The sequence below is a fragment of the Gobius niger genome, assembly GCF_951799975.1.
Source record: "Gobius niger genome assembly, chromosome: 15".
NCBI lineage: Eukaryota > Metazoa > Chordata > Actinopteri > Gobiiformes > Gobiidae > Gobius > Gobius niger.
The window spans coordinates 2,870,254-2,890,961 of NC_136866.1; the positions used below are offsets into that span (position 1 = coordinate 2,870,254).

At 40.5% G+C, this 20,708-nt stretch overlaps 2 protein-coding genes across 2 annotated transcripts; one reads left to right on the forward strand and one right to left on the reverse strand.

Annotated features, from left to right (window-relative positions):
* Positions 1-8,479, reverse strand: ints9 (integrator complex subunit 9). Its single transcript, XM_079571812.1, has 16 exons — positions 8,357-8,479; positions 8,211-8,271; positions 7,986-8,048; positions 7,759-7,898; positions 6,868-6,954; positions 6,671-6,791; positions 6,413-6,547; positions 5,678-5,789; positions 5,247-5,427; positions 4,547-4,607; positions 4,298-4,469; positions 4,099-4,223; positions 3,846-4,013; positions 2,517-2,615; positions 384-521; positions 1-185 (listed from the first exon to the last, which is right to left on the reverse strand). Exons 1-16 carry the CDS (start codon positions 8,419-8,421, stop codon positions 9-11), a joined length of 1,905 nt encoding a protein of 634 aa, XP_079427938.1. The 5' UTR covers positions 8,422-8,479; the 3' UTR covers positions 1-8.
* A 596-nt stretch (positions 8,480-9,075) lies between these two features.
* On the forward strand, positions 9,076-19,099 carry pla2g7 (phospholipase A2, group VII (platelet-activating factor acetylhydrolase, plasma)). Its single transcript, XM_079571828.1, has 11 exons — positions 9,076-9,369; positions 10,487-10,614; positions 10,989-11,139; positions 11,338-11,431; positions 12,057-12,125; positions 13,831-14,002; positions 14,834-14,947; positions 15,019-15,110; positions 16,350-16,520; positions 16,595-16,743; positions 18,574-19,099. The coding sequence occupies exons 1-11, from the start codon at positions 9,306-9,308 to the stop codon at positions 18,672-18,674; spliced, it is 1,305 nt and encodes a 434-aa protein (XP_079427954.1). The 5' UTR covers positions 9,076-9,305; the 3' UTR covers positions 18,675-19,099.
* Positions 19,100-20,708: the final 1,609 nt, after the last annotated feature.

Consider the following 20,708-nt stretch of genomic DNA (forward strand, 5'->3'; position numbering starts at 1 on the left):
GTTTCGTGTCAGAGCTTGAGCAGGAAGCGCAGCGCCAGGTCTCGCAGCGTGGTCCGCAGGGGCTCGTTGTTGTCGCAGATGATGTGTGTGCCGTCCTCGTCCAGCTGGATCAGAGTGTCCTGCTCCTGGAGGTGCAGGATGTGTCCCTCCGGCGTCTCCTCCACCTTCACCTCCGTTATGCCGTGCTGCAACAAGAGGACGCAGCGTTGATATAGAATCCGACTGGCAACCACAGATGTATAGAATAGATGCTAGATGTTGTGATAGGATTACTCCATTAATCCCCATCTCCAGAAACAGAACATTACTGTATTCTTCACTAACATAGACTACTGACATTTAGATTTGTGTTTCCAGTGTTTCTATCAGAGAAGAAGTCAGACCTTTTGTAACGTGGCCAGAAAGCCTTCCAGTGGCACGGCTCCACTCAGCAGAGGCTTGGGGCTCTGAGCGGCCGGGGGCTCCTCCATGACACGTTTCCTCTTCTTACTGGGCGGCGCCGGAGGAGGCTTTGGCACCGACTATAAAGAAGAGAGAAGGAGAAACTCTACAAACAGTGTTGCTGGGTTTCAGGTGACGTCACAGCATTCTAAAGGCCTATAATATTACATAGAGGTCAAATTGTTTTGTTTTTGAGGACATTTTTGGTCGTGTACAGACAGATCATGAACCCAGTAACTGATATTAATGTGTAATTAATGTAATATTAGTTTTCGTAATTCAGAAATGTTGTTTTTTTAGATATGACTAGTGAAAGTGTAATGCAGTTAATGGGGAAAACTGGCTCCTGCCCCCCTACTGGATCCTGTGACATCATCATCTACATCTCCACCACATCCATAGACTCCAATATCCACCCCCACCCACTGCCTGAGTGACATCAAAACCTGGATGAAACACAACTTTCTAAAAGTAAACAGTGACAAAACAGACATCATCATCATCGGCACAAATAACATCACCAAGACTTCTGCCTCGATTTCGACAGCACCACCGTCGCTCCGTCCCCACGGTGTTCTCCTCGACCCCACTCTTTCCGTCGAACCCCACGTCAAGCATCTCAAAAACATATCACGACTCCGCCCGTCCCTCACTTTCTCCGCCGCTGAAACTCTGATTCACGCCTTCATCACATCCAGAGTTGACTCCTGCAACAGCGCCCTCTACGGCTCAACATCCAAAACCCTCAACAAACTCCAGTACATCCAGATCACCCCTGTCCTTCACAGTGTTATTTCGTCGACTAAAATATTTAGTCTTAATTTTAGTCAAAGTGATATTTTTCCGAGTAAAACTAAATTAAAAGTTTCTCATGAGACTAAAACTGTGACTAAAATGTCCAGATATTTTAGTCGACTAAAATAAGACTAAATAAAAATGAAAAGGAGAGACTAAAATCATCCAAACTTCTATTGAGCGTCTGAAAGAGCCTCAGATCAGGTAAATTCTCTGCCAAAGGAGCAGCTCTGAGCTTTGTTCATGTGGAGCAGCTCCATGAAGCAGAGGAACAACATTAAATATGATTATAATGAAGATTATCAATGCAAAGTCGACTAAATTAGTCTTAATTTTAGTCGACTAAATTGACATGCAATTTTAGTCGACTTAAACTAGACTAAAATTCAATTACATTTTCGTCAAAAGACTAAAACTAAATTAAAATATGTTGTCAAAATGAACACTGCTTGGAGGGCCGAGTTTGGTCCACAGTTTGGGTCCCCTGGTCTCATGACTTGTCACGTGTGTAAATAATATAGTAAAAATCCAATCCTAAAACTAGACTAAAATTGAAAAGTTTTTTTTGGACTAAATCTTGACTAAAATTAAATTACATTTTAGTCAAAAGACTAAGACTAAAACTAAAATAAAATATGTTGTCAAAATTAACACTGGTCCTTCAGAACCTCCACTGACTCCCCGTCCCTCAACGCATCCAGCTCAAGGTCCTCCTCATCACTTTCAAAGCCCTCCATAACTTGGCCCCTCCAGACCTCGCCGACCTCCTCCACCATCACACTCCATCTCGCTCCCTCTGCTCCTCCAACGCCGACCTCCTGTCCCTCCCCTGTAAGACCAAGCGCCGAACTTGGGGAGACCGAGCCTTCTCCATCGCCGCCCCCGCACTCTGGAACTCACTGCCCCAACCGCTCCGTGCCTGTTCTGACCCCCCCACCTTCAAGAGAGAACTCAAAACCCACCTCTTTAAAAAGGCTTTTAATATCGAGTAACTGCTCTATTTTAATGTGCTCATTTTATGTGTGATTTTATTCTTGTTTTCTGTAAAGCGTCTTTGAGTGTCTTGAAAAGCGCTATACAAATAAAATATATTATTATTATTAATATTATTATCACATTCTCGAACCCGAAAGCAACCAACATCCTTCTTTGAGAGAAATGTTAATCAATTAAATCCTTGCCTTTCAGTCACTAAATAACGATACCCTGAGTCAGGAACGCACCCTGAAGAAGTGTGTGCATCAACCAGTGGTGAAGCGTTAGGCAGTGCATCAACACACCTGCAGCGTGTGCTTGTTGTCTTTGGAGTGGATCATTGCGGAGACGGTCGCCACGGAGACGCCAGCTTTCACCTCGCTGGGCACCAGAGAGTTCGCCAGCTACGAAAGAAATCATGTTACCATTTTATTTTTTTGGTACCATTTAAAAGTGGGTTCAGTTACTCCCAGAAACGCTTCATCATTTATGGAATAAAACAATAATTGAACAATACACTGAACAAAAAGTAATGAATGAATAAAATTAAACTGTAAAATGCTGGAGTTTGCTTAAAAGCATTAGACACAACAGTATGTTAATGTATTTTTAATTTGTAATTTAGTCTAGAGACAATGTTAGCAAGTTCCCCTTAAAATAGCGAATTGATAACATTTGATCTCGAACTCTTCACAGTATACTTTAACATTTAAGGAATAAATAATATTGCAAAGTAATAAGCAAGAAAACCAAAGTACAATTTACTGTTATGAACCTTATAGGGGTGGGGTAAGGTAGTCAAAAACTATACTCTAAGCATTATCAGGGCTCCAGACTAACTTTTATTTTAGTAGCGCTGGTGCTACCAACTTTTTCATTTGGTCGCACAGACTCGAGACACAATATCAAAATTCACCATTTTAATAAATTAAAACAAGGACAATTATAAACATGTTCAAAATCACTAATAATTGATCTTAATAATGATTAAAACAATGTTAAAACTTTTTAAAATTGAGTTTTTCATATTAATATTAGTGATTTTATATATATATATATATATATATTTTTGCATTGTTCTGCTTTAATTTTGTGTTTTCAATCCATTATTATTCATCTTACTTGACAATTGTTTGTCTCTTTCTTTCCAAATCTGCAATATCACGTATAAGACGTATTAATCACAGGCAAAAAGTACCTGTTTTAGCCTAAAGCCTAAATAAAATACAGGAGCTGAATCTGCAGCGGCTGAGGGCGGGCCATAACAGCAGCTGTTAGCTTTACGTTAGCTTTACTTTTGCGCTCTAAAACAAGCTTCTTCTACCGCGAGGAGGAACATAAACCGCTGAACTCTTTCTGCTCCTGTCTCCTCCTAAAAACGTTTAGCCTAAACTGCCAGCTGATTTCTTCAATAATAGTGGAAGCTTGGGTGTGTGTGTGTGTGTTCTCAGAGAAGTGCTCTGGAGATGCTTTATAACGTTATTTGCAGCACTCCTCATAAAGCCGATTAGACTTTCTTTCTTTTTTTTGCTCGCACAGGTGCTACCACTTATTTTTTTTACTCGCACATTCTCTAAAAATAGTCGCATATGAGAGCATTTTGGTTGCAGTCTAGAGCCCTGATTATTCCTCACCTCGGGCATGATGTAGACCCGCTCGTATCTCCTCTTGAAGGGCAGGCTGAGCACAGAGCAGCGGCGGTAGGGCATGGGGGGAGGCTTCAGCTCCAGCATCAGGTCTGAGCGGTGAGACTGGGACACGGGCGGCTGGGTGTACTGCTCCGGACACACCACGTGGAGGGGCTGGAAAACACAGGAACATAAGACACAGCAGAGTCTTTTCGCAGCATCTCCTTTTGCACGAGTTACTCAAAAATCCCAGTCTCACCTGCACTTCTTTGAGCAGTTTGGAGACCTGGAGGAAGTTGAGGCGCGTGTCGATGGGGCAGTAGATGCACTTCATGGAGAGGGGCTGGTACGGAGCCAGTGCATCCAGGTAGTTAAAGTCGGGCTCTGTTTATTAAAATGAATTAAAACGGGATGGCACCAAAGCTACTTTGTATGAAACCCTTGACGGTAGAATTTACCAGTGAAGATGATGGTGTTGAGGCTGGACTTGCCCCACAGCTCCATGAAGTGAACCACGTCCCCGAAGCGCAGGGACGGGTGTCCCGTGAACACCACACAGGGCTGTCTGAACTCGTTGCTGAAGTCGCCGTGGATACTGGGGTAGTGCTTCAGCTTGTTCGTTTGGATTAACTGCACAAATAGACAACATTGAGGGACAATGAGGGCTGATTCATTTCCATTCAGAAAGTAAGGATGAGCGACTGTACCTCTGCGTGAGGGAATGGTGGTTCAGGGAGGTAAACCTTGCTTTGCTTAACGTGACAAAGCCTGGAATGAGAAAAGCAGAATTTTAGGATTTAATATGATTCCAAAATGCTACGTCTCCCGCTCACTTTGTAGATACACAATGTGCTCACCCTGTTTTGTTTTTATGTATGTCTGAAACAGTGTTAATTTTGACAATATATATTATTTTAGTTTTAGTCTCAGTCTTTTGACTAAAATGTAATTGAATTTTAGTCGAGATTTAGTCTAAAAAAACGTTGCAATTTTAGTCTAGTTTTAGTCGACTAAATTAGTCTTAAATTTAGTCGACTTTGCATTGATAATATTCATTATAATCATATTTTATCTTGTTCCTCTGCTTCATGGAGCTGCTCCACATGAACAAAGCTCAGAGCTGATCCTTTGGCAGAGAATTTACATGATCTGAGGCTCTTTCAGACGCTCAATACAAGTTTAGATGATTTTAGTCTCTCCTTTTCATGTTTATTTAGTCTTATTTTAGTCGACTAAAACATCTGGACATTTTAGTCACAGTTTTAGTCTCATGAGAAACTTTTAATTTAGTTTTAGTCCAATTTTAGTCGTCAAAAATATCACTTTGACTAAAATTAAGACTAAATATTTTAGTCGACGAAATTAACACTGGTCTGAAATGCTGAATAATACCATTTATCTTCTTACCACTCGGCAAAGATTTGGGAAAACTCCAGTGAGCTGTTGGCGACTGGCGAGATGAAGTAAAAAGGCGTGGTTCCCAGATTGGCGTTGTCAATGAACTGGTACAAACACTCCAACAGGTCATAAATAACTCCCGAGGAGTAACAGGGCACCAGCACGTTACCTCCGGCTCGAATCGTCATGGCTACAGACAAAGAGTACAGGGAGATTAATATATTAGGGAACAATACCATTTCGTGGGTTTGGTACTTGTTCATACTTGTTCGTACTTGTTCAATAAAAAATGTTATTATGTTAGTGAATTGGCCAAACTTTGTCACATTTCATTTCAGTGTTTGTCATAATCCAAGTATTGAATCTAAATGTACTGGAATTTGACACTTCTATACCAACATTGACATACATTGTGGATATTTTACTCATATTGGCTTTACCCAGGTTGCTGCAGAATTCTCCCAGCATGCCGTCTGGGTTGGCCGTGGGCATCTGTGTGAGTCCTGTCAGTATCAAAACATCGCTGTTCTTCAGAGAACTTTGATCCATTGGCTGAAAAAGAAATAAAATCAATATTTGCCAAGTGGGCATTAACTTAACTACGAGTAGAATTTTTGTATTATGCTGAATCTATGTATTAGTATCATTATCTTTTTATCTTTCATTATTAACATGTTTAATATTTTTAGGATAATGTTTACACTGCAAAAAGTAAATAACTAGATCAGTATAAACATCTCAATTTGAGCACAATAATCCAAATTTTTGTTGTTTTGACTAGTTAAGAAGTTCTTGGGCATTTGTCCTGGATTATTTCACTTGTTCTGAGATGTTTCTGACTCGTTTCGATACGTTTCGTCCTTATTTCAGGTCATTTTCTTTGCCAATGGGGAAAGAAAATTGGTCTTATCTCATTGGCAATTTTACTTTCCTATTTCAAGCGAGATTTACCTTAGAACCAGTTTGAAATGTCCTCAAACAAGCAAAGTAAACTCGCTCCGATCAGGAAAACCGCTCAAAACAAGAAACATTTCCTCAATTCAAGTCATTTAAGACAATGCTTGATATTTACTTTTTGCAGTGTAAAAGGTTTGCATTGGAATAAAAAATACCATATGTGTTACAAAGTCATGTGAATGTGACTAACTGTGACCTTTAGTACTTTCTGGCCTGACCTGGGGGTGTGTGGTGAGCAGAGACGAGCCAGAAACATAGGCCACTTTCTCGTGATGAGACTGAATGGTCCAGTTGGAGCTGCCCAGCGAGTACCCGGAGCTGAGAGGAGAGACCTGCACGGCGCCGAACAACTCCTGAAAAACAACAATCAAAAACCTCACATAAAGCTACAGTGCACAGAAAGGGTTTGGTAACAATGAAATACTGTGAAATCAATCGCTTCATTTTCACGTAAATAGAGGAAATTGCAACATTACCACTTTTTGAGAATAGCCCACAAGCTGAACTTTGCTCAGAGCGGAGTTGACCTCTTGCATTGTGTAACACTTTTTCCACATCCACACATCTACAGCGTCCTTCAGCGGCCCGGGGAGCTGTCTGGCATCGCATTAAGAGTATTGTTTACGCTCAAGAAACCAAGTTAAGCAGGTCTCTTTTGTGGATTGAAAACTACCTCTGTGTTTCCTTGTTTTTCCAGCAGGTGGCAGACGGTGGTTTCGGGACCCTCTCCATGAAGTTAACCAGCTCTTCCATCAGGAGCCTGTCGGAACAGAACCATTTATTTACACTACATAACAGACACACCAAACCCATGTCTAGCTCTCACAATGCCTCCTGCATATCAAAAAAACAATGTGATCATATGCACGTTTTTCACACGTGTCAACAGCTTTGAGTTGTGGCAAAGTGAAGCAAAAAAACAGGCTAAAATTAATCTACTTTGTTCAATATAAAATAGGTATAGACATTGCAGCAAGGTCTGTTTTTTTGTTGTTGCTGTGATAACAACATACACAGGAAAAATAATTGACTCCACACTGCAAAAAGTAAAGATCAAGCATTGGCTTAAATGACTTGAATTGAGGAAATGTATCTTGTTTTGAGCGGTTTTCACTCCTTTAGACACTTTTCCTGATTGGACTAAGTTTTCTTTGCTTGTTTGAGGACATTTCAGACCAGTTCTAGGGTAAATCTCGCTTGAAATAAGAAAGTAAAATTGCCAATGAGATAAGACCAATTTTCTTTCCCCATTGGCAAAGAAAATGACCTGAAATAAGGACGAAATGTATCGAAACGAGTCAGAAACATCTCAGAACAAGTGAAATAATCTAGGACAAATGCCCAACAACTTCTTAACCAGTCAAAACAACTAAAATTTGGATTATTATGCTCAAATTGAGATGTTTATGCTGATCTAGTTAGTTACTTTTTGCAGTGCAGAAAAGAACAGACAGAAAAGAACAGGACTCCACAGGCAATTCAGAAAATGTTTTGGAGAGGGAAATATCTGGCAGGAGTTTTATGATTGTAGTTAGAGAGACAGAAAATGTGTTGACTTTTTTACCTTCCAATCTGCAGTGTGGGCTCCGTGGCGTACACAGTCCCAGTAAACCCAGTGTTCTCTGTGATGTAAGGCAGGGCCATCATACAGTGGTAGTTGGAAATCAGGATTACATCAATAGTGGATAGGTCTAAAAGCTCCCTCTGTGGAAAATAGATTTTGCAGATCAATTTAGCTAAGCAGCAGCTACAACAGTGACTTTTATGGTAACTTTATTATTGATTTATTACCTCAGGAAGACAGAATTCAGGTTGTGAGTCTACAAACACCTTTCCCGCACACTCCTTTATTTCCTGAAGGAACACACATGAAATATATATTAATACAATGCTTTTCATGAACTCAAACATACATTATATCAGATGAGGATACTATATATTAAATGTTTTATGGTTTCACATACACTGCATTTTATCTCGAAGATGAACAAATGTTAAACAAAACAATAACCACACCTTTTCCAGATTGATCGTTCCATCTTTGGACACCCAGCCAGGAAGCTTTGACAGCCTTGAACTGGGGAAAACAAAAGATTAACAGAGGAATCAAGATTATTATTTATCATGTTGATGATTATTTGACATCTCCAGGGCTGACTCACCTGTGCACAAGAGGAAGGGGCAGGAAATTGAGGACAGAGGTGGTGTCTAACCCACAGTCCAGCATGATAGTGGTGGACTTAAATTTGAGGACATTGCAGGGTAATGTTGGATGCCCAGATAAACAATACTGAAAACACATGTATTGCAAAGTCTTAAAACCACTCGCACTTAGAGGGTGGTTTATACACATTTAAACAACATATATGGAATCATGCGCCATTACTTTGGGTATCGTGTTTGCTCTTATTGTATGAAATGAATGAAGGAAACAACACAACATAGCTATTTGCGTGTTAGCATTTACAACTAAATATGCTCTGATTTAGCTTTAAATGCCGGGAAATGATCGTGGTGGTAGTGGAAACCCGCGTTCTTACTCTGACTATTTAAATACTCACCAGTTTCATTTTATAAGACAACTAAATTTCGTTTTTTTTAACAGTAAACCTCGCTAAAGCTGCATTCATTCCGTGTGACTTCCGGTCCCAGCTGTGGCTGTTCTGCCATTCGCTCGGCGCTGCCCCCTAGCGGCACGGAGTCCACAGCACATGCGTTAGAAAAAGCACGTTTCCCTTTTTTCTAAGAGGTTAATTTTGCTTTTCGCGTTTGAATAATTAACTCTACGCATACGGAAGTGAGAGGACAACGTGCCAAACCACCAGAGCGTTGATCGACCGAGTAAATATGTAGATTTCAGTTGTCAGAGGTGGCTTTTGTCATTGAAGCTAATTGATGCTAACCACATTAGCCTAAGCTGTCAAACTCAAACCACTCCCAGGACCTTCGTACAGTTGCATTATTTGCATAGTCATGTTACGAAACCGATGTAGAGAGACAAGAACTCTAAGCAGATTTGTCTGACAAGGGGTGGGTTTTTATTCATGTGTAGTTATGTCGAGCTCGTTCAAAGTCATGACTGTAACTTTTAGCTAAAAACTCGAGGGGTCGATGTTTGGTCATGGGGCACCAGCACCGAGTTTACTGAAGAGGATTTACGAGTGGCCAAAGGCAGGTAAGACTTTCCTTTAACTGTCTTTTTTAATTATTATTATTTTGTCTGAAAAGCGGAGTGATAGTGACACATGTTAGTAAACAAATGTCAAGTTGTCATTCATAAAAAAAAAGGAGATTTCATTGAGCAGTCACAGTGAAGCTTTTCCATTGAGCAGTTATCAGGAGAATAGTGTATCTTGACACGTGTATAGCACACATAGCACACGAGCTGCTTATAATGCCTTTAACCCCTTAACTCCCACCTGAACCGAGCACATTTTCTCCAGCTTTACCCCAATCCAAAAGCTTCTGGGGAAAAAGGTGTGAAAATAGCGACAAAACTGAGACGAAAACAAGGATGGAAATGTGAAAAAAGTGAGAAAAAAATGTACAAAACAATGACTAAAATGGACAGAAAATTTGACAAAAAAAGTGAGAAAAATTTGACGAAAAAATGAGAACAATTTGACAAAAAAGTGAGAAAAAATGTACAAAAAAAAAGAGAAAAAATTGACGAAAAAGTGAGAAAAATGTACAAAAAAATGACTAAAATGGACAAAAATTTGACAAAAAAGAGAGAAAAAATTGACGAAAAATTGAGAAAAAATTGACAAAAAATTGAGAAAAAATTGACGAAAAAGTGAGAAAAAATGTACAAAAAATAAGAAAAAATTGACAAAAAATTGACAAAAAATTGACGAAAAATTTGACGAAAAATGGAGAAAAAATTGACAAAAAATGGACAAAAATTTGACAAAAAATTGAGAAAAAATTTACAAAAAAGTGATAAGAATTTGACAAAAAAATGCGAATAATTTTACGAAAAAGTGAAAAAAAAATGGACAAAAAAAATCGGAAAAGTTATGAAAAAAATGTGATGATTTGAGGAAAAAGATCAATTTAGTTTTGTAGGTCTTTCAAATGAGGCGTTACACTGGCCTACAGGATTTGGGTAAAGCTGAACTGGAGAAAACGCTCTCGGTTCAGGCGGGAGTTAAGAGATCAAATCAGCTTGTTTTTCTAGTTCCTCACTGAAACCACTATTTGAGCAATGCTGTGCCGCACGTGCCCAATGGTCTGTGTGGTTTCTGTTTTGAGTTAAGTCATGTCTTGTCATGTCTTGTCTTGTGTGACAGAGCTGAGGTTGAGGACACTTGGACTGTTTGTCATGGGGAACAGCTGCAGCAATCATCTGGGGATCCCTCCTGCCAAGGGCCCCCATCCCGTGGGCTGCACAGACTTCATGCTGGACCACACCGTTCACGTGAGTCTAATCTCATCGATATATTCATTGTTTTACACATCATGAAGCGATTGAGGCTACTTCAAAATAAATGAGTTGAAATCTGTGATGAAACCAAGGTGAAGGCCGGTTTACTACTGCATAACAACTTCAGTGACAGAGGGTGAGATCATAGACGTTGACTTATGACCCGTTTCTTTTGTCAGCATGGCGTGATTTGTATCAATACTTAACAGGAGCAACGACAAAGCTTAGATACACAATGATAAAAACACAATACATTACATTATCTCATTCATGTCTGTGTTTTAGTGCAGCACGTTAAGTCTATTCTTGAGTTATTCATCAGTATCCGTAATATAATGTTGTATTGCCATGTCCTGTGATCTCCGCAGGGCAGCTTCTTCCGCCTGTACTATCCCTGCCAGGAGTCGGACAAGGCGGAGAAGCCGGACTGGGTCCCCTGTAGAGAGTACTTCAACGGTCTGGCGGATTTCATGAAGATCAACAGGGCAATCAGCGAAAGGATTTTCAACTACCTCTTTGGTAAATCCTGCAAATGTCGGACACAGCTTGAACAAAGTGTTTTCCCTTCACGTTTGGGCTTCGAGCGTGAGCTAGTGTCACAGCCTCGCCCTCTGAACTGATAAGAAATGTGAACTTAAGCACATTTATTAATGGAAAGTTCTGCATATGAATCAGTTTGCTGTGATGCACGTGACATGATGCTCTGTTTTGTCGCAGGGTCCTATAAGATCCCAGCCTACATGGACGCTCCGTTTAAAGCCAACGCACCGTGTCCTGTCGTGATATTTTCCCACGGCCTCGGAGCATTTCGGTACAAAGACATTCACTCTTTATTTCACACAGGCATTAACGTAGCTTCATCTATAGCTTGAAATGATTACACTGCAACAAGTATTTAACTAGATCAGTATAAACATCTCAATTTGAGCACAATAATCCAAATTTTAGTTGTTTTGACTAGTTAAGAAGTTCTTGGGCATTTGTCCTAGATTATTTCGCTTGTTCTGAGATGTTTCTGACTCGTTTCGATACATTTCGTCCTTATTTCAGGTCATTTTCTTTGCCAATGGGGAAAGAAAACTGTTCTTATCTCTTTGGCAATTTTACTTTCTTATTTCAAGCGAGATTTACCCTAGAACTGGTGTGAAATGTCCTCAAACAAGCAAAGTAAACTTGGTTCGATCAGGAAAAGTGTCTGAATGAGTGAAAACCGCTCAAAACAAGAAACATTTCCTCAATTCAAGTCATTTAAGCCAAGCATGATATTCACTTTTTGTAGTGTAGAGTGACAGGTTTAGTATGTTAGTGCTTTTTTAATGTACATGGTAGTTAAATAATGATCAACTTTTATCATCAGCTCATTTTGTGACATTTAAAGCCGTTAATACAGTGCGTTTTGTTGATCGTGTGCTGTTCTTGTGTCATGTTTGTCCCAGAACTTTGTATTCAGCCATATGCGCAGAACTGGCATCTCAGGGCTTCATCGTGGCATCAGTGGAACACAGGTAACATTAAAAACATCCGTCAACAAGCTCTGTTTAAGCCCAGTGGTTATATTTATTCAACAATATAAAATCAATGCTTTGTGAGCTGTTGTTACAAAACACCTGGTCAGGAGCTGGAGAGTGACTCAGCATTAATCCTGTGTGAAAAGAGGGCAGCCCTTGTTTACTTTGCAGATTTCAGGCCGTTGGTTATCGACCGATTCTGTTTAATCTGAAACACACGAGCGTTTCCCTGATTTTAAAGTAAACATTAGCTTAGCGTTAGCCCGGCGCACACAGTCTCTTGTGCCAGCGCCTGTGTTTGTCAGGGCGGTAAGAGGCTAAAAGGCTGCGCACACAATAGGAGAGACCAGCTCATCACATTTCTTTAGTGTGTGCACACAAGAGGGCCGTATGGAGATGAGCATAATGGACAGGGTCAAGTGGCGTTTCATTCGGGTTTAGCCACGAGCTAACGGCTGCGGCCACAGAGCCGGTGAGCAGACGGCTGCTCACATGGGAGACACCGGGAAACGGTCACAGGTGCTGAACAAATGAGGTCAAACCAAACACAAGAAAGACCCAAAGAATGGAAGCCCTAGTCAGCTCGGTTCTGCTTTGAAATGTTGAACTTTTGCCCTTTTGGAAAAGTAATAAAGCACAATAATGTTTTCTATGTAAAGAGTGAAAAGACATTTGATCTAAATGTCTTTGTTCATTGTGGCATTTTGAAGGAAATGTTGTAGGCTGCAAAATAAATCACAGAACTGTCCCTCTTTAAGTCTAGATTGAAGACACATCTCTTCAAACTAGCTTTTAAGACTTAGATCGCACTTATTTGATTGATTGATTTGTTAATATTGTTTTATCTTTCTGTGAAGCACTTTGGTCTTCCTTGTGTTGTTGTAAGGTGCTATACAAATAAACTTTGATTGATTGATTGATTGAAATCAAATTAAATAAAGTCAAAGCAAAATTCCAACACCCATTTGCTGAATCAAAGCTCTTGGAGCCGGTGTTTATTTCGTCGACTAAAATATTTAGTCTTAATTTGAGTCAAAGTGATATTTTTGTGACTAAAATTGGACTAAAACTAAATTAAAAGTTTCTCATGAGACTAAAACTGTGACTAAAATGTCCAGATATTTTAGTCGACTAAAATAAGACTAAATAAAAATGAAAAGGAGAGACTAAAATCATCCAAACTTGTATTGAGCGTCTGAAAGAGCCTCAGATCATGTAAATTCTCTGTTAAAGGATCAGCTCTGAGCTTTGTTCATGTGGAGCAGCTCCATGAAGCAGAGGAACAACATTAAATATGATTATAATGAATATTATCAATGCAAAGTCCACTAAATTCGTCTTAAATTTAGTCGACTAAATTTACTTGCAATTTTAGTCGACTTAAACTAGACTAAAATTCAATTACATTTTCGTCAAAAGACTAAAACTAAATTAAAATATGTTGTCAAAATGAACACTGCTTGGAGGGCCGAGTTTGGTCCACAGTTTGGGCTCCCCTGGTCTCATGACTTGTCACGTGTGTAAATAATATAGTAAAAATCCAGTCATTCTGTCGGGGTCACAGTCACTGATGGACTTTAGGCAGCAGAGCCAGAGGCAAACTGTGTCTGAGGCATCGATAACTCATACATTTATTTGGACTCAGGGAGAAGAATCAAAGCTCTTCTGTTCATTATGTTTATTGTTTTGTTTTTTGATGCAGAGATGAATCGTCCTCTGCCACATATTATTTCCGAGAAATGGCCGAGGAGGAGAAGGCCAAGCCGAGTGTGCCTAAAACCTGTGCCACAGACCCGGACCACATGGTGAAAGTCTGGATGTACTACAGAGCGCTGAAGCACGGAGAGAGCGAGTTCCCTCTGAGGAACAAACAGGTACTGGAATCACACAGGTGCAGGAAGGGTGAACTTCGCTTTACTCGTATAGTGCATAGTGTGCAAGTATTTTCAAAGCATGAGCAGCTCTGTGACGTTTCTGTTTCCTATATTTAGCCATTCCTTTGTTTCTTTTGTTTTGGGCAGGCCTGGTTATTGTATAAATACTGTATTATCCATAAACTATGTCAGGACACCTCAGGTTTAAAGGAACAGGCCACCGTTTTTACACACTGAGACATGTTCTTACCTGAGCTTTGACGAGTTCTTTAGGACCTGTCTGATCTTCCCCCGTGCCTTCAGTCACGTAAACACAGCGCAGACGGCGTTAGCATTTATAATAATAATATATAATAATATAATAATACCAGGAGTAGTTCGAAATCCGCACAGGAATCTTCACTTTACTGCGCGGATTTCGAACTACTCCTGGTATTATTACGCCTTACAATATAGTTCCCCCTTTTATCCGCTTAGAAAATCCACATTGTTTAATTTTGTGTAATTATACTTTGTAGTGGAACACTTCACGTAACCATATTTAAATAGGGAAAACGTGGAAGAGCTTGGTAGCTTCTATCTTGACCTGTTTTGGAGCTATAGAGGAGAGAGGGAGAGGCTAAATGCTAACGCCGTCTGCGCTGTGTTTACGTGACTGAAGATCAGACAGGTCCTAAAGAACTCGTCAAAGCTCAGGTAAGAACATATCTCAGTGTGTAAAAACGGTGGCCTGTTCCTTTAAATTTTCCACCAGCTCAGGTGTTGAGTCATCGCTGTTCTTTACAGATTGTTGCTCTTTCAGCTCTCGCTCATCTAAATCTTCCTTTGCAGGTGAAGCAAAGGGCAGACGAGTGCATCCTGGCGTTGGAGAGACTTGAAGAAATCAACTTGGGGCGTCCTTTGCAGAACGTCCTGAAGACAGAGTTCGACTGGACCACACTGGAGGTACCTGCCGCTCTCAGGAGCAGTGGTCAGGGGCTTCTTTAACCACTAACCCTTGCTCTCCGGTTCTCCAGAGCTCCATGGACCTGTGCAGGATAGCGGTGATGGGACATTCCTTCGGGGGGGCGACTGCCATAGAGGCTCTGTGTAAAGAAGTCAAATTCAAGTACGTCACGTTTCCATCTTGTCTCTTCCAGGGCAGCACCACAAGGACAATGCAGTATTTACTATTTCTCTGTTGATACTTTGATAGAGACATTATTGAGATATTGTAATAAACTATTTTCTCATGACATGGCCCACTATCTAAAAAACAAAATGTACTTTAACACATCTTTTATTTACCAGTAAAACTAAGTCAAAACAAAACAAAAAATCACTAGCAAGGACCACGCCACAACAAATTGCAGCTGAAGAATTTATTGATGTTTTAAATGTGCAGGGTGAAGCTGGGTGAGACTGTGGGTGGGGGCGCCCAGCTCTTCAGGACCCCCCTCCCAGCAGTGTTCATTTTGACAACATATTTTATTTTAGTTTTAGTCTTTTGACTAAAATGTAACTTAATCTTAGTCGAGATGTAGTCAAAAAAAACTTTTCAATTTTAGTCTAGTTTTAGTCGACTAAAATTAAGACTAATTTACTCGACTTTGCATTGATAATATTCATTATAATCATATTTAATGTTGTTCCTCTGCTTCATGGAGCTGCTTCACATGAACAAAGCTCAGAGCTGATCCTTTGGCAGAGAATTTACATGATCTGAGGCTCTTTCAGACGCTCAATAGAAGTTTGGATGATTTTAGTCTCTCCTTTTCATTTTTATTTAGTCTTATTTTAGTCGACTAAAATATCTGGACATTTTAGTCACAGTTTTAGTCTCATGAGAAACGTTTAATTTAGTTTTAGTCCAATTTTAGTCGGAAAAAATATCACTTTGACTAAAATTAAGACTAAATATTTTAGTCGACGAAATTAACACTGGCTCCCAGCAGAAGAATCAGGGCTGAAAGATAAAACAGACGTAGAGGGAGGGAGGGAGGGTGGGGTCGACGGTTTCGAGCAAACATGAATGAAGAGGCTTGGCCTGGTGTATATATAAGGCTTGTGGGTAATTAGAGGCGTGACAAGGTGAAAGCAGGAGTGGTTGGTTTGCAGAAGGTGATTGGCTGAGCCGAGGTCCTGCTCCTGAACCTCGTCAATAAATATTGACTCCATGTAAAGTCGGACTTAATCATAAAATCATAATTGAAAGTTGTCGTTTTTAATATTTTAAGACGCAGCACAGCTTCATTTTAGGTTCTGTGAGTAAAAGTTGTAAATCTTTGTGCGACCATGACACATTTTGTTGTGTTAAAAATAAACAAATGAAAAAAGACCTCTTATCAAACTGTGAATTCCCCAAAAGGTGCGGCGTCGCGCTGGACGCCTGGATGTTCCCTTTAGACGAGGAGATCTTCCCTCGGGTGAAGCAGCCCCTCTTCTTCATCAACTCCGAGAGGTTCCAGTGGGCGGGAAACATCAGCCGCATGAGGAAGCTGGACTCGGCCGTCATACAGAGGAAGATGATCACCATCAGGTGCCTCTCAGATGATGGAATAACTAAAGCTGCTCTTGTTTAGTTTTTCATCGTTGGTGTTGTTGTTTTTTTAGGGGAACCGTGCACCAGAGCTTCCCAGACTTCACCTTCCTGACCGGAAACTGGATCGGAAAGTTAATGAAGCTCAAGGGAGAGATCGACCCTGAACTCGCTATAGATCTCTCCAATAAAGCATCTCTGGCCTTTTTACAGAGGCACTTGGGTGAGCAAACTGTCTCCTCAGTATTGTGCACTGCGGGTGTCCCGAGTGGAGTGTTAATTTCGTCGACTAAAACATTTAGTCTTAATTTTAGTCAAAGTGATATTTTTTCTGACTAAAATTGGACTAAAACTAAATTAAAAGTTTCTCATGAGACTAAAACTGTGACTAAAATGTCCAGATGTTTTAGTCGACTAAAATAAGACTAAATAAAAATGAAAAGGAGAGACTAAAATCATCCAAACTTCTATTGAGCGTCTGAAAGAGCCTCAGATCATGTAAATTCTCTGCCAAAGGATCAGCTCTGAGCTTTGTTCATGTGGAGCAGCTCCATGAAGCAGAGGAACAACATTAAATATGATTATAATGAATATTATCAATGCAAAGTCCACTAAATTAGTCTTAAATTTAGTCGACTAAATTTACTTGCAATTTTAGTTAGACTAAAACTAGACTAAAATTGAAAAGTTTTTTTTGACTAAATCTCGACTAAAATTAAATTACATTTTAGTCAAAAGACTAAAACTAAAACTAAAATAAAATATGTCAAAATTAACACTGCCTGAGTGGAGTTTGGACTTAAATCAGTGGTGTCCAAACTAAAGCACGGGGGCCACATGCTGCTCTCTGACGATGTTGTGGGGCGACAGTGGCTCCTGTGGTTTAGAGTGGGTTGTTTTCAGAACCAGACGGTCGGCGCTTTGAGTCCCGGCACCGGCAAAGGCGGAAAGCACCATTTTTGTGCGTGGCAGACTTACACCTATGAAAGCTTTAGGGAAATTCACAGATCAATTCTAGAACAAAGGAAACTGACAAGTGTTTTACCCTCTGTGCAGAAAGGTTTGACGTCTCCTGATATAAATGATTCAGCAGAACAAAGTAACTCGTGCCCCTAGAGGCCGTAAGCGCCACTGCAGGTGTGGTAGCATGTTGCGGTTTTTTTACTCATTAATTGTCCGTGAGAGTAAATACTTCGCTGACAGAAAAGACAAAGGGACAGAGGGATAAGTGGCGCTAGCCCACAGTTAGCTTTGCCCATTAGCCTGTTAGCTTCTTCTTCGTGATTCCATTATTGTGTACAGGGGCGGACTGGCCATATGTCCGTTCTGGAAGAGCACAGAAGGGCCACTGGCTCTAGGGCCACCGGTCCCGCCTAAACAGAGCTTTACCCAAATCTAAAAGCTAAAAAGAAAAGCGTCAAAATAGCGACAAAAAAAGAGGATGAAAAGAAAACAAAAATGTGCCGGAAAAGCAACAAAAAATGTGATGAAAAGTCAACAAAAACATGACAACAAAGCAACGAAAAAAAGCAACAAAAGCATGACAAAAACACAACAAAAAAATATAGAAAAAATGTGACAAAAACACAACAAAAAGCCACAAAAAAGTAATGAAAAAACAACAAAAATATCACAAAAAATGCGGCGACTTGACAAAAAGCTACAATCACTTTTGTAGGTCTCAGCCTTTAAATGAGGCGTTACACTGTTGCTCTCCAGTCGAGAAGCTTTTAGATTTGGGTAAAGCCAAACTGGAGAAAATGTGCTCCGTTAAGGCGGGTGGTAAGTGTCACATTTACGCTCATTTGGGCCCGGCTGGTCAGAGTCCAGGGCTGTTTTTCAGTCCCAGTCCGCCCCTGAGTGTGTATAGGTGGATCCAACCCGGAGGCAGGAAAATCGCAATTGATTTCTGTCCAGAGACACCAGGGGTAGATGAAAGACCCTCCAATCATCCCGTTAACACCTGTATTACCCCCAGAGGGACTACGGAAAGGATTTATTAAGGTAAACAAGTTACTTCTTCTTCTTTAACATGAATATTTTGCGTACTCAGGTCTGGAGAAGAACTTTAACCAGTGGGATCCTCTGATTAACGGGGAAGATGACAACCTCATCCAGGGCACAAATGTTACAATCCTGCAGTCGTCCATCTGAGCGGCCCCCCCCCACGGTTCGGACACTCCTGGGACAGTAACTCGGGGCCGTCCCGCTGTCACTTCCAGCCTTTTGGACGTTTATCTGCAGAATCGGATGAAAGCTCTACCTCAGCAGAAGGAAGCGTGTGACTATTTGTTCTCCTCTGGGGCCTGAATGTTGTTCAAGCAGCATCTTCTTTTTTTTATTTTTATTTTACTGTGGCAATGTGATCATGACAACCATTTTAATTTAACTCAATGATTGCACTTGTGTATATACTTGTAAATCAATCGTTATGCCGTGCTTCAAACGCTGCTCACCCCCAGCTGTGATGAGATACACGATGCCTGCAGTGTGATTATTTCGAAAATGGCCTTCAATAAGACCCATCAGTTTCAAACATCTGGGTGATTTATCTGGACAGACACGAGAATGTACCTCAACAATGCAATAGCGTGATTTTTAACACTAATATTCATTCATTCATCCATGTGCCTCCGATCTCCAGCCTCTACTCTTTTATACATCTGTTCTCTCCATCGGCTCATCTTTTTAAAACAGGAAATAAAATTGGTTTGTATAAATGATCTTTCTTAGCGTGTGCTTTCTTGTGGGATGTCACAGAAATGAAGCCATTCACCATGAAACCATTCACTTCTAGGACAAAGATATAGATTTGTAAATATTTATTGCACCAACATAAATCGTGTGGCCATGTTGTTTTTTTTTCTTTACACACATAAGAACTCTAAGCTCTTGGATTGGCATAACTCTGCAAGTCAGACAAAACACAAACAATCAAGCAATACAACTTAAGATTGATCAGATTTTCACTTCTAGTTTCCGTAAACCTCTATTGGACGAAATTGAACAGAACTGCTTCAAAAACCTGTAAAGCCAATAGAACAAACTGTGGCGTAAAATAAAAACAAGGCGACTTAGTACAGATTAATAAGTGGAGTGGGTGATGTTATTCTTCCGACTGACTGTCCGACGCGGGACAGTCCTGAACGATGAGAGAGAGGTGAGTGACTTTGGACAGCTGCGCCTCTGTCAGAAACACAAATACAACACCGACCATAGGGTTACAGGACAGAGTGAAGCCAAACAGCAATGCTCAATGTTCTTTGAATCCCCATGAAAAGATTGCTAAATGTTAAAGGGGGGGTATTATGCAAAATGGACTTTTTCCATCATGTTATTCTGTCACTCCCTCATTAAAAACATGCCTGAAGGGTTGCCTTGGCACATTCACGTATTTCTGAGTAATCTGTAAAAACTCTGATGGCGGCCATTTTAGGGATAGGTTTGCCTGAGGCCTCCTAGGAACGCCCCCACCTCCTGGAGACGCCTCCGAGCTTTGGTCACCAGCCGAGTAACCAACCACTGCTCCTCAGCAGAACCCCCTCCCCACTGATGCCACAGACAGCGTGTGGAGGGGGCGTGTCGGAAAGGCTCAGAGGTTCGTGACCTCTTAACTCCCGCTTGAACCGAGAGCATTTTCTCCAGTTCAGCTTTACGCAAATCCTGTAGGCCAGTGTAACGCCTCATTTGAAAGCTAAGACCTACAAAACTAAATTCATCTTTTTCCTCACATCAGATTTTTTTCATCACTTTTTTGTCAAATGTTTGTCCATTTGTGTCATTTTTTGTACATTTTTTGTAAATCTTTTCTCACTTTTTTCACATTTTTGCCGCTATTTTTACACCTTTTTTCCCAGGAGCTTTTGGATTGGGGGTAAAGCTGGAGAAAATGTGCTCGGTTCAGGTGGGAGTTAAGGGGTTGAAGACACAGAGGCCTATTTCAAGACATTCACTACAGCCATTTAGAGAGCGCAATTTTATACAAGGCAATTATTCTAATTTACTGCATTTACAGACCAACAGAAGGTTTGGTCATCACTGTAGTGAGATATAGACTGGTGCTATGGGACTGAAAAAAGCAGAACACCCCCTCTTTAAAACCTGTAGCATTATTATTAAGGTTCAGGTCCATTTTGAATTCTACGCATGTTTTTGTCTTTTTCTTTCACTGTTTAGGAGAACCGAGCA